The sequence below is a fragment of the Oreochromis niloticus genome, linkage group LG1 (genome assembly GCF_001858045.2).
Source record: "Oreochromis niloticus isolate F11D_XX linkage group LG1, O_niloticus_UMD_NMBU, whole genome shotgun sequence".
NCBI lineage: Eukaryota > Metazoa > Chordata > Actinopteri > Cichliformes > Cichlidae > Oreochromis > Oreochromis niloticus.
Genome location: NC_031965.2, coordinates 25906711 through 25919045, shown reverse-complemented (window position 1 = coordinate 25919045; position 12335 = coordinate 25906711). Strand labels below are relative to the sequence as shown.

The following is a 12335-nucleotide window of genomic DNA, read 5'->3' as shown; positions in this document are numbered from 1 at the left end:
GTTTAAATAGCTAAAAACTCCCACTGCTGTCAATATCTACTAGCATATTAGCATATTATCCTGCTACGGAAGTAGACCAAGGAGCGCCGTAAAAGCGCACGCAGTCTGTCAGGCTGTCAGACTGGAGCCAGGATCCTGGTGCAAGGGCTGCTGGTGTCTGTGCGAGCTTATCCAGCCTGTCTGCTATCACTATGGCGCGTGTGGAAACATCTTCAAGCAGGCCGTACCATCTGGTTATCTTCGGAGCCTCCGGGTTCACGGGTCAGTTCGTGGTGGAAGAGGTGGCCCGGACGGCGTCCGAGGGTCCAAAGGGGAGCTTGAAGTGGGCCGTGGCCGGTAGGAGCAAACAGAAGCTGGAAAAAGTTCTGGAGCAGGCCGCCGGAGCCCTCAGTATGTATCCTATTGATCCCATGAGCTGTGCATATACAAGCAGATAGTCACTAAAATAAGGGTATTCTTGTTGACTTAAACATTTAAGTTAAATGAACTGAAAATTAAAAAAAGGAGAAATGAGCGCATATGCTTATTGACGCTGGGATGTCTTCACAGAGCGTTGTTTGCGATTTAAAAATAATAAAAAAAATTTAAATGTAGGGCTATAGTTATTGTTTTCTTAAAACAGGGTTACATTGAGTTTGCTGTGACTTTGACCCTCAACTCTGAGCTCCAAAGTACAGTAAAGCTGATGTTGCAACCAAAGGTTAATCCTTAATAATTCTTCTTCTACTATAAATAAGATACTTCACTCTGTTAAAATTCAAAATCTATGAGTATATTTGGTTACATGCTTAAATCAGCTTGCAAATAATCAAATTAAAGTGTTTATGAAGTAGTTTTGCCCCTTGTTGAAACAGTAAGCTGTAAATTGTTCTTATCTCGGCCTCTTATTGCTTGATCAACTAAATAAACATTATTTTGATTAACATTTCAAAAGAAATAGTGAAGTGTAATTCCTTCAGAGAAAGAAACAAAGATGCTTCGCATGATTATTTTCTTATCTGATATTTTCCCAAACAGAAAATCCAAAAGTAAAATATCATCAGTTTATATGTCAAATAATCAATAGCATGTGGAATTCTGCCATTGCTGCTGCAGTCACCAAGCAGAAATAGAAATACTGTTCACAGGAATATATTCAAAAATGTGGTGTGGAATAACAGATATATGCTAAACATATTTAGAATGGCAGTAAGTTTCCAGGTTGATGATTTGTATCTATGCAACACGCTAAACAAGGATAATTGAGTCCATCACTAGCTGAAGATCAGGAAGCTATTCTGTTGTTGTTATAGTGATTCAAGTTTCCAAAGGATTAGATTGTTATTCTATTGTCCAATCCTCTTCGGCTTTCTCTTCAGGGAGTGTGCAACAGCTGATGGAACATACCAGTTCGCTGTACTATCCCCGTCCATGACAGCACACTAGTCCAGCCTCTCAGTGAGCACTGAAGATGGCTTGTGTGTTTGTTTGTCTTCTAGAGGCTTTATATAGTTACAGTGGCACATTTTAAAGTTACTCGTGCTGTTTAATGTCTTAGTTATTCAAGATATTTCTTCCAGCCTGTGCAGCATCTGCATTCCTTTACACTATGTTGTCCTCGTTTTCACCCGAATGGTGTACAGAGTTCTCACACATTTGCATTGGTCTGTTGGTTAAAACTCAAACTCAGGAATAACAAACCAGTATATTTTACACATAAGTAATATTTTTCATCATTCCCTCATTTCATCCAGTTTGAAACAATCATCATAGCTCCTCTGCCTTTTAAGTCCTCTTTCTTCTGTTTACGTGCCCATTGTAAACAGAAGGTCTGAACAGCAGGTGGGTCGGTCTGCTGCCGAAGCCAGGGGCATGTGATTGTCATATGAAGAACAGTCTCTCCAATTGACATCATGCAGATCCAAGAGTAGAAAAATCTTTGAAATATATCACTTAGAACGGTTTAAAGCCTGAGCATTTGGCTCACCAACCTCATCATATGAAACGGTGTTGAACATGTTTCATGTAATTTTAACAGTATGACAGAAAATGTTTACACAGACAAAAATAAGTGACCGACTTTGCATATTTGCTCGGATAGTAGTGTGATAGCTGTGGTGTAATAGCACTGCCTGTGAATATGCTGCCAGACATATTCATTGGACTTCCATATAAACAAATGAAAGTCCAGTGAACTGGACTTTGATTGGTTTATATGAAACAAATGAAAATGCTGTTACTTATGTGTCTTTGTGTGTGTAGGTAAGCCTGAGCTGAGGGCGGAGGTGGACATCATCGTGGCAGATGTCGGGGAACCAGACTCCCTTGCAGCCATGTGCAAACAGGCTGTGATTGTTCTCAACTGCGTTGGGCCTGTAAGTTGACAGTTCCACAGAAGCTTGTGTTTGTGTATTATTACTTGCTCCATGTCATGACGTAAACTAGTTTTCTCTCACACAAACTGCCAAGATTAGTGTGATGGCATCCTGCTTTGGCATAAGAATAAGTTATCACCCCCATCTCTTTCTCTTTCTCCTTCTTTGAATCTGTCTTTCTCTCTCTTTCTCTCCCTCTTTCTCTCTCACAGACACACACACACACACACACACACACACACACACACACACACACACACACACACACACACACACACACACACACACACACACACACACTCAGAGCAGCGTTCACTTCAGCTTACATTCACACAATGAAGGCTACTGACATGTAGCACACAATAGCTAGCATTATGTTATCCTGTGCATCATTCAGGTTTAGTTTTTTGAATCAAATTCTTCGACTACAATAACCACAATTGTAATGCACAGCAGCACCCTGCCAGCTTTCTTCAAACTCAGGCACAGAAGCCAACAACACAGTTTGTTTTTTGGGTTTTTTGGGGTTTTGTTTTTTTTTTTTCCATTTGCTTCCCTAGCTAGAATTTCACAAATGAGCAATAATGTAATGGATTCATTATTACGAGAGAGAAAAAACTTTATCTACACTACAGGTGTAAATTGTAGTGTTCTTAGGAACTGCAACTGGAAGTGTTGTTTACAAAGAGGTGAACCTGCTCTGCAAGTTGGTCTTTGTAGTTTAACTTGAATAAACCTTGCACAGAATATCAGAAAATTAAGAAAAATCTTTAAATGTCAACTCAACATCAAAATTATTTGGATATACTGGACTTGGATAAATTAAGCTAGTCTTTTATTTAACCCCAAGGTTAAAACACATGAATTACTGTGTTTCAGCAGCCACTACATGAAAACCTTGATTGATAACAGTATCAGAAAGATTTATTTTTAATGCACAAATAGAATTTCAAAGCTTAATAAATCAAAATCTAATATAATGCATTAAGGAGCTCAAGCCAAATTTAACAAACACAGGTATTGAAGTATGAAGCAGGAAAGGTTTTCATCAAATGTTGTTGCTGCCTGTCCAGTAAATGGTGCCGTTTGGTGCAGTCCATTTATTATCTGTAGTCACTGTCTGTAAGTTTCATAACTTTCATATAATAAAAACTTCACACCATAAGCTTTACAGATGTAGTATTTCTGGCATATCTGTTGTTTTTATATTAGGTTTTGCTTGCGTACCTAAAATAAACCAGTGTGTTAACACGTGGCAACGAAGTGAACAAGTTCAACAGGATTTGCTGCAAGTTGTTTTTGTGTGGAAAGCCAGTAAAGGATCGTTTCATGTTGAACAATCAGGGGGAGCAAAGACACTGGTACCTGAGAGCAAATGCTACATGATGTGTGCTGGAGAAGATGGATTTTCACCTGTGCAGCACAAGGATTTAGCAGTGGGGAAAATGGCCAATTTTTAAAATTGTGAAAATTAAGTAATTCAATTAGTTTCTGTCTGTGTTTATAGTACAGATTCTATGGGGAGCCAGTGGTCAAAGCCTGCGTGGAAAATGGAGCACACCATATTGACATCAGTGGGGAGCCTCAGGTTTGTACTGTAATGTATGAGGGTTTCCTCGGGTTTGATGTTGGCTTGAGGAAAACACAGATGCTGAAGCGATTTGATTTTTCTGCAATAGTCTGCATGTTTCTAAATTTAAGGTAGACCTACTATTTCTCTTTCTCACTCACACACACTGGTAAACATGATTTAGAACTGTGCACAAAGCTAACATTCAGCTTTAAAAGTGTTTGTTTGGAAATAAATGGGAGATGTGCTGAGTTTGATGCTGCAGCTGGTTAGACAAAATAATTTCTTACTGGGTCCCATGACAGCAACAGCTGCCTCACTGTCAGGTGCTCATGTGTGACGCAATAAGTCCTACTGTAACACAGATGCAGGCGCTTTGGTGACCCGAATTTAGTGTTTTGTTTTTTTTTGTTTTTTGTTTTTTATTAGGTTCATGTGTATTCCCAGACTGTTTCTCATTTCCAAAAGGTTGCATGAAAGCTACATGAAACATCACACCACCTTCAACGTATCAGGACAACCCTCCTTAAGAATTGAGAACATAGTGTTTTTTGCATTTTTAAAATTTAAAAAAAAAAAATCTTTCCTCCAGTGACAGTATATTTAGATGTTTTTGGCAAATTGTCTTGTTCATGCTTTAATTAAAAAAATACTAAAGTTTCCAAAAAGGTTTTAAAAAATCTTAGAAATGTAAGACTTTTTGTGCGTGCATGCATGTGTCTGCCTTAACTTGAGTTTCTTTCTGCTGTTATCTAGTTTCTGGAGGGCATGCAATTGAACTACAGCAGCCAGGCAGCTGAAAAAGGTGTTTACATCATTGGGAGCTGTGGATTTGACTCCATTCCTGCAGACATGGGGGTCCTCTACACCAGAAACCAGTTCAAGGGTATGCAAATAGTGACACAGTCTACACATTCAGTATACATGCTCATATACACAATATTATTCAAATTTAAGCCCTCTTTGACAGGGCTATGGAGTTAATGATTTAATGATATAAACTTGTGTATTTGTTTATCCACAGGCACACTGACCGCCGTGGAGAGCTTCCTGACTGTCAGTGCAGGAGCTGAGGTATGTGTCTGTGAACCAGCTTGTTGTTTAAGCTTCATTACACACATTCTTCTGTACTTGTGCTCAGTAATTTTTACAAGTTTACATTTTTACATGTTTAAATATGGTCTCCATATGTTATTTCACGTGTGTGTGTGTGCATGTTTCTGTTTTCTTCTGACAGGGCGGGTGTATCCATGATGGCACATGGCAGTCAGCCATCTATGGATTTGCTGACAGCCAGAAGCTTCAGAGTCTTAGGAGAAAGTTTAATCACAAACCTCTCCCCACGGCTGGCACAAAGCTTAAACGCAGGTACACAAAGCAGTAATACTTTTATTTCTGAATTTAAATTATTTTTTTGATTTGCATCAAATTGCCTGCCTCAGAGTAAATATTGCAGTGGATAAATATAAAACTACTGGCTGGAGACCGTATAAAGGATGGTTGTAGGAATTTTATTCATTCTTATGTCAATGCCAGTACTTATCAGTACTCTGAAGCTGATACTAATCAGCAGTATTTGTTACCTTGACTTGAGGCTGAGATGGCTTCATGTGGAGGAATGAGGCTGCATGGATAATGCCATTACAGCAGCCATGTTCAGATATTAAAAAAAATGTAGTACTTGTGGCGTTTCTACATTTATCAACTACATTTTTACACACATGATACTAAATTCTGCTGTGTTTGCCGCACAGCATCTTTAAATGTGATCACTCAACACCAGAGGTTTAAACATGGGAATTCTAACATTGTAACCATGTTAGAATGAATTAACATTACATATAAATCTTTAGCGACACCATTTGGATAAAGGCTTAGCAATTCTTTGGTTCTGATAAGAATATACCAGTACTAATTTGTTACCTGTCCCATTTCAAGAGCAGATGGTATGTTGTGAGAGCTTTCTGTGCATCATGTCAGAAAGCATAGCTGGCAGCAGTTATGAACCACTGTATGCATGCAAGCAGCTAATAACACAGATCTGATGATTCCTCTGATAGGATATAACATTTCAGTAAACTGATGTGTAGATGCATATATGAGAGTGTGTTTAATATAACAGAATGATCGTTTCAGTGTTAGATTCTACAGTCCCATAGTGCACAAACGAGCATGTATTACACCTCGCCCCACACATAATTTTGTGTAATCACTGAAATGCTTGTATTTGTAGGGGAGCGTTGTTCTACAGTAATGAGCTCCAGCAGTACTCTGTGCCCTTCATGGGCTCAGATCCCTCTGTTGTGAAGAGAACTCAGCGCTTCCTGGCAGAGGAATATGAAGCCACTCCGGTCAGTCTTTTATTTATTTACTAGTTAGTTTTTCTTTAATATCTTTGTTTTTATTTAACATCCGGGGACCACTTTACACACATTGTACTTGTATTAAATGTCTACTGCTGATTCACTTGTAAAATCTCATGTGACGACGCGGTGTCCAGGACACAGCAATCTTGTTTTTTCAGATTTGTGCCGCTTGTATTTCACTGCCTCTCATCATAAACTGCAGGTCCAGTATGGAGCATATGCAGGAATAGGAGGTATCGGAAACATCATCAAAATGTTGTTTGCTGGCATGATGTTCTTGTTCTTGGTCAAGTTCAGTTTTGGACGGAATCTGCTCATCAAAGTAAGCTAAGCCACAAAATGTGGTTTACTGCATTTTATAATATCAGTCGTCTGTAATTGTACAGTATAAAATACATCATGGGTGTTTGGAAATGCTGTGACACTCCTCTGTTTTTAAATCTTTGCCTTTAGTACCCAGAGTTCTTCTCCTTTGGAATGTTTTCGAAGGCTGGACCAACTAGGAAGCAGGTAGAGCACAAACAGTCTGAGGCTTGCAGACTCTACAGTTATCCTTAAATCCATGTGAAAATAAAACAGAACAAAAAAGGTTATGTCTGCTAAAAAGAAGTTGTTCTGTTTTCTGGCATGTTTTAGATGGAGGCTTCATCCTTCCAGTTTACCTTCTATGGAGAGGGCTACACTGAGGAACAGGACACCTCCCAAGGAAAACCTAATGCGAAAATCCGCACACGGGTTCAAGGACCAGGTAATCTGAAATTAAGGGTCCTAGTCTGACACAAGATTTTGTCTTTGATGCAATCACCATGCAGCAGACTCTTAAAAGTCCTTGAAAACAGGAAACATGGCACCATTTCTCTGGAGTGAAAGGAATACAAATTAGCCCAGGTAGCCAGCCTGGCCTTTCTTTGCAATGCAAGTCTAATACTTGTGTAATTTTTCTTTCTGTTATTCAGAGGCTGGATATGTGGCCACGCCCATCGCCATGGTTCAGGCTGCTCTAACCCTTCTCAACGAAGCTGCAGCCGTGCCTAAAAAGTGAGTCAACACTCCCCCACATCCACCGCCTGACCTGGATGTGACTTCACACTCAATTATGAACCACACCGTTCATCCACCCAACATCCCTCTCCAGCTTATGAAATTCAGGGTCACAGGGAGGGCTTAAGCCTATGCCACCTCTCATAGGATAACTAAGAGAGACAGACAACCATTCACATTCACATGTAAGGTCAATTTAGAGCACATGGGGAACATGCAAACTTCGCACAGGAAGCAGTGCAGCATTACTGTGCTGCTCACTCTCTGTGATAGCCCTGCAATAGACTGGTGATCTCTCAAGGATGTACTCTGCCTTTATCACATGACAAAACATATCAAGTATATCTTACCAGTCTATGTAAATAATAATTTAAACTCACTCCCAAAGAAAATGAATGACTGAATTTACTCAGAAACCAGATGGAAGTGCATGCTGTTAAATGGTGCTGTGAAATGTGAGGGTGTATTAGTGTAAAACAGCTTCAAAGTTCAAAATATGTGCGTGAGAATGTGGAAAATGTCATATATTGCTTCAGCATTTGAGTCACTGTCATGATTCAGTATTAGTGAATGCACAAGCGTAATGGTTTTATGTATGAGTGAATCTCACTTGATGACATTTCTGGGACTTGGTCTAATACAGTTATATTTGTGCATTTTCCAGGGGAGGAGTTTATACTCCAGGAGCTGCGTTTGCAAAGACCACACTAGTCGACCGCCTCAACAAGCACGGCATCCAGTTCTCTGTCATCTAAAGTTTGTTCTCTCCCTCCTGCTGTTCTCCAGGTTTTTGTGAGCACTTACTAATATGCATAACAGGAAGTGAAAAGTTTCCAACATTGGAAGAAAGCTGTTTAATCACAAGACCGATGAGTTTCAGATGAAGTCCTGATATTGTTTGGTTTTTTGTTTTTTTTTCTGGTGTTATTTTTGACATTTATTCTTTTCACTTAGTCAGAAACTTGCCTGTCTCTTTTCAGCTTGAATGTATTAAAGTTATGCTTGCAAAACAAAAAAGCACAACTGTGGCAGTGTTTTCTAGCCAAGGGCGGTAAAACAAATGGGTTTCGCATGGTCCTCCACTAACACAATTTCTGGTGACTTGAAAAAGGAATTCTGGAAAGAACTAGATTTACTTCACATCTTTAAACACAAACTGTAAAGAAAGCATGTTAAATTATCATCAGACTAAAAGAAATTGGTTAGGCACATTTTCTATGTGCAACAAATGGAATAAAAAGAGTCTTGTTGAAGTTGCCACACAACTGGGATTTACTTTAAACAGAATGGGACCAATTGGACTTGAGGAAAAGGAAAAACTCTCATGCTCCCTTCAGTTTAAAACAAAGTATTACTATTTGCAGTAGATTTGTAATGATTTTCGAGGACTGCAGCTGTGGTGAACTTCATGAAATGCACCTCTTTCTTGGAAAGTCAACTTCTGCACTCTAAGCATTGTAGCATACAGTAGCTTTATATGTACAGCAGTAATACTAAGTAGCATTAACATGATAGCTGTACATATTTTGTTCTGGTTGTGTGAAGTAAAGCCAATAGTAGAGGACAGACCCGCTGTGTGCTTATGTACATGCCTGCCTTTCCTGCCCTGTCACTGTAGTTAAAATCTTCCTTGCTTGTTGGACTAAATGCTTGTTTTGTTTTTAAAGGGTAGTTCCTTTTAGCCTGAATTTCCAGGGGTTCACCTTCAAAACGGTTACCTTTGAGCATTGTCAGAAAAGCTGCCTGTGCATCAAACAGCATGAGTTTCTCCATGAAACCGAACAGGGCCTGTAAACATCTTTTCCTTGCTCCCTTTGACTGGATTAGTTTCACCTGCAGTGATGATTTTTGTCAGCACAGACTTGTTTTTCATGTTTGGGTGTCATGTGCACGTGGCAAGCTGTTTTGGGGTTGTGTTTTGGTGTGCTTTGCTTTGCTCAGAAATAAAGCCAACTCCGCAAATAATTACAAGTCTTGTATCTTTTTTCATGCATCACAGAAACATCACCTGCATTTCCTGTGAAGTCAGTTTACATTTTAGAGTATGCACTAGTAGTACAAGAAAGTTTAAGAGCTCTTCTACGAGCAAGTCCTGCCACTTGGCAACTATCATGAAATGTCTTGAGATGCCTATTTGGGCAGTTATTTTTAAGTATTTTCTAAATTACATTTAACTTCAAAGACTGGAATCACAAGTCAATCCTGATTTTAAAAAACTGAACTGATACCAACACACTTTGGAGAGTTCTCCAATAGGCATTCTTTGCAACATGAGTTCACTGTTTCTCTTGTGTATCTGGAGCTTTAGTTACATAGAAAGTGATCAGTTTTATTACAGCTGTCTACTAGTACACAAACATCCCTCAAAAGCCTGAAATGATGCAAGTGATTTTGATGGGCTTTCAGTATATTCGATTATTTTTACTATTGGTACAGTAATGTCTAAAATATGTATTATAATTGTTAAAAAAGCAAAGTTTTCATGCAGTAAACCTCATGTGGTTAACTTTATTTTTTTAGCAAGACCTGACTGAGCTCAGTGCTGCGTACTGTATTTAATGTGATCTGACAGATGATATTGGTATTAACTAAAGAAAAAACACCCTGTCAGCATGAAAGCTCGTCTCCTTCCTTTCTGTCCTTGCTTCAGATGTTTGTCTTGTCAGCATCTGTTCATAAGAAACCAGACAATTTAATAAGAATACCTCAACAGGATTGTAGTTTGTGTTGAGATGTCAGTGAAAACTCTGGTGTGGAGTGGGATTAAAGAGAAAAGAAGTTTGTTGTGCAATTTAAAACACCTTAAACGGCAAAGTGTTTAAACAAACAATCACAAAAGTCATTTATTCATAAAAAAATCCAATTATCTTGTTTAAACAGCGACATATTCACGATTCCAAATCGTAGGAATGTGAATTATTTTACAAACAAGTGTTCATCTCAACTATTGCTTCAGTCAAGGTGGAGCATACAGTTTTGTGCACGCCACCTCACATAGGCGGTTGGTATTTCAGTTTGAGCCGTCTTCCTTTGATCTCTTTGAGACTCATGCAGTCTCTGGGTTCAGCAGCTGATGAGAGTAGATGGCATCTTCATAGTGGTATTTTTCTGCTATGGCCATGATGGAGTCGTGGCATCTGATTGCACTCAAAACCTTCAGTAGGTCAACCACAGCAGACCTACAGCAGAAACACATGATTCTGATTACAACATTTGTGGGGTGGGGAACCTCTGCACAAACTTATGAAGATAATGACTTTATAGAAATATTGCTGTCACACTGCAGGAAAGTCTCCAATAGCTTGTGTATCAAGTGAAACAAAAAATCTCTAGCAATATAAAATTAATTTAAAAAGGGCATCTATTTGATGTCGACTTATCTTACTGTTACACTAATCAATTTTTCCTCCCCCCAGTTTTCTATGATCAAGTCGACCTTGGTGGACAAAATCTGTCTTTCTTACGAAAACATGTTTTATTACCTGGTGTTTGGATCTTTGGGAGGCTGCTGTTTACAGATGGCATGAACTTTCTGAACTATGTGGTTTCTGAAATTCTGGAGCTGAGGCAAACAGGTGCTCTCCCCTTCAAACCAAGACGGGGGTAGACCATCTGCTATCTGAGGAGGGAGCGAGGAGTGATAAAGCATCATTATCAATGTCAAACTACTATGTAGGACAACAACACCTGTGATGCATTCAAATACCTTTTTGCATGCATAAACAGCATTGTTGGACAGCGTCTGACTGCACAGTGTGGTCATCAGGTATCGGTTCAACAGCTTGTCCAGCATCAGTTCTTTCAATACAGACTCAGGGAGCAGTAAATCCCACTTCCCCATGTTGCCTAGGAGCTAAACGAAAAGCAATGCAATTGCTATTAGCATAAGAAGTTTGAAAATAAGGTCAAAATCTGACACAACACAAATGTCTAAGCAGTACTTTTACAGCTGTCCAGAACTGCTGATCTCTGAAGTGACGCTGAGGTGAAGACGCCTCTTCAAGAAATCTGAATAGAACATCAGACAGTATAAATACAGTGCAAATACAACAGGCTCAAAGGACCATATCTGACTATTAACTGACAATTTTATCTAATGACTGAAGAGAGTTTTAGATACATTTCCTTATTTAATACAATGAAGTACTATTCCTTGTATCAAAAGGGTGCAAGGATGCAAAATGCAGGTGTTGTACTCAACACCTGCTTTCTTATTGGTTGATATTCTGATATTCATTTTTAAACACATCAAACAGAAACTGACTTTTTGGGGTACAGGGGAATAAAGACATCTTCATCTACACAGCTTCTCAGCCTGCGAACCAGAGCCTCTGTGAATGCCTGAGTGGGAGACAAATACACAAAATATATCTGAAAGTAAGACGAAATAAATAATATACAAGTTTAAAATAGTAAAAGACAACAGGAAAGGTGGGTTTTGTTTTGAAAAAATACGTAAGTGTTGGCTTTACCTTGACTGGTTTAGTATGCTCTCCTTCAAAGATAGAATAGTCCTCCTTCAGACTGTGGCACACATCAGTCAGACAGACAGACTGTTGGTGGGACATGGGATCCCACACCAGCTCCACATAGGCTGAAAACAAAGACACACAAAGACAGGCAGGGTCAGTATTTGACACATCTCATGTCTGTAGTTGAGGTTATTATAATGTGCATATGGATTTTTCAAAGACCAGCAGAGAGCAATCAATATAAAAGGCTCAGATAATACTGCCTCAGATTAAATCATGAAATGGATTTTAGTTTAAAAATGAAAGAGTAATAACCCCTATTTAGTCCTGTACTTGGATGTTTTTGCTCTCTTAAATTATGGAGAAAGTCACAGAGCACAGATCATTGAGTGCACAGTACCAGTCATTTTGGGTACAACGGTCCTTTCTATGACGCTGGACAGCGTCTGTCTGTCTGTGTGCTCCAGCTCTTCGTGGCCATGTCCATGACAAAAGGTCTCCACTGCTGTGAACCACGGGAGGTTTTCAAAGT

The 12335-nt window shown here is 39.1% G+C and overlaps 2 protein-coding genes across 2 annotated transcripts in view; one reads left to right on the top strand and one right to left on the bottom strand.

The window, feature by feature from the left end:
- Positions 1-66: 66 nt before the first annotated feature.
- On the top strand, positions 67-8170 carry LOC100708114 (saccharopine dehydrogenase-like oxidoreductase). Its single transcript, XM_003454522.5, has 12 exons — positions 67-390; positions 2242-2354; positions 3862-3942; positions 4681-4810; positions 4949-4998; positions 5162-5292; positions 6158-6275; positions 6493-6612; positions 6744-6800; positions 6927-7038; positions 7247-7328; positions 7996-8170. The coding sequence occupies exons 1-12, from the start codon at positions 192-194 to the stop codon at positions 8084-8086; spliced, it is 1284 nt and encodes a 427-aa protein (XP_003454570.1). The 5' UTR covers positions 67-191; the 3' UTR covers positions 8087-8170.
- Positions 8171-10148: 1978 nt separating this feature from the next.
- Positions 10149-12335, bottom strand: part of gcfc2 (GC-rich sequence DNA-binding factor 2) — a 10637-nt gene continuing 8450 nt past the window's right edge. Inside the window, exons 12-18 of the mRNA XM_003454494.5 lie at positions 12204-12335; positions 11804-11925; positions 11596-11672; positions 11273-11339; positions 11038-11184; positions 10814-10950; positions 10149-10510 (exon numbers count right to left, since the gene is read on the bottom strand). The exon at positions 12204-12335 is cut by the window's right edge and continues 13 nt beyond it. Of these exons, the coding sequence (XP_003454542.1) occupies positions 10378-10510; positions 10814-10950; positions 11038-11184; positions 11273-11339; positions 11596-11672; positions 11804-11925; positions 12204-12335 (815 nt within the window). The 3' untranslated portion in view covers positions 10149-10377. The remainder of the gene's footprint in view (positions 10511-10813; positions 10951-11037; positions 11185-11272; positions 11340-11595; positions 11673-11803; positions 11926-12203) is intronic.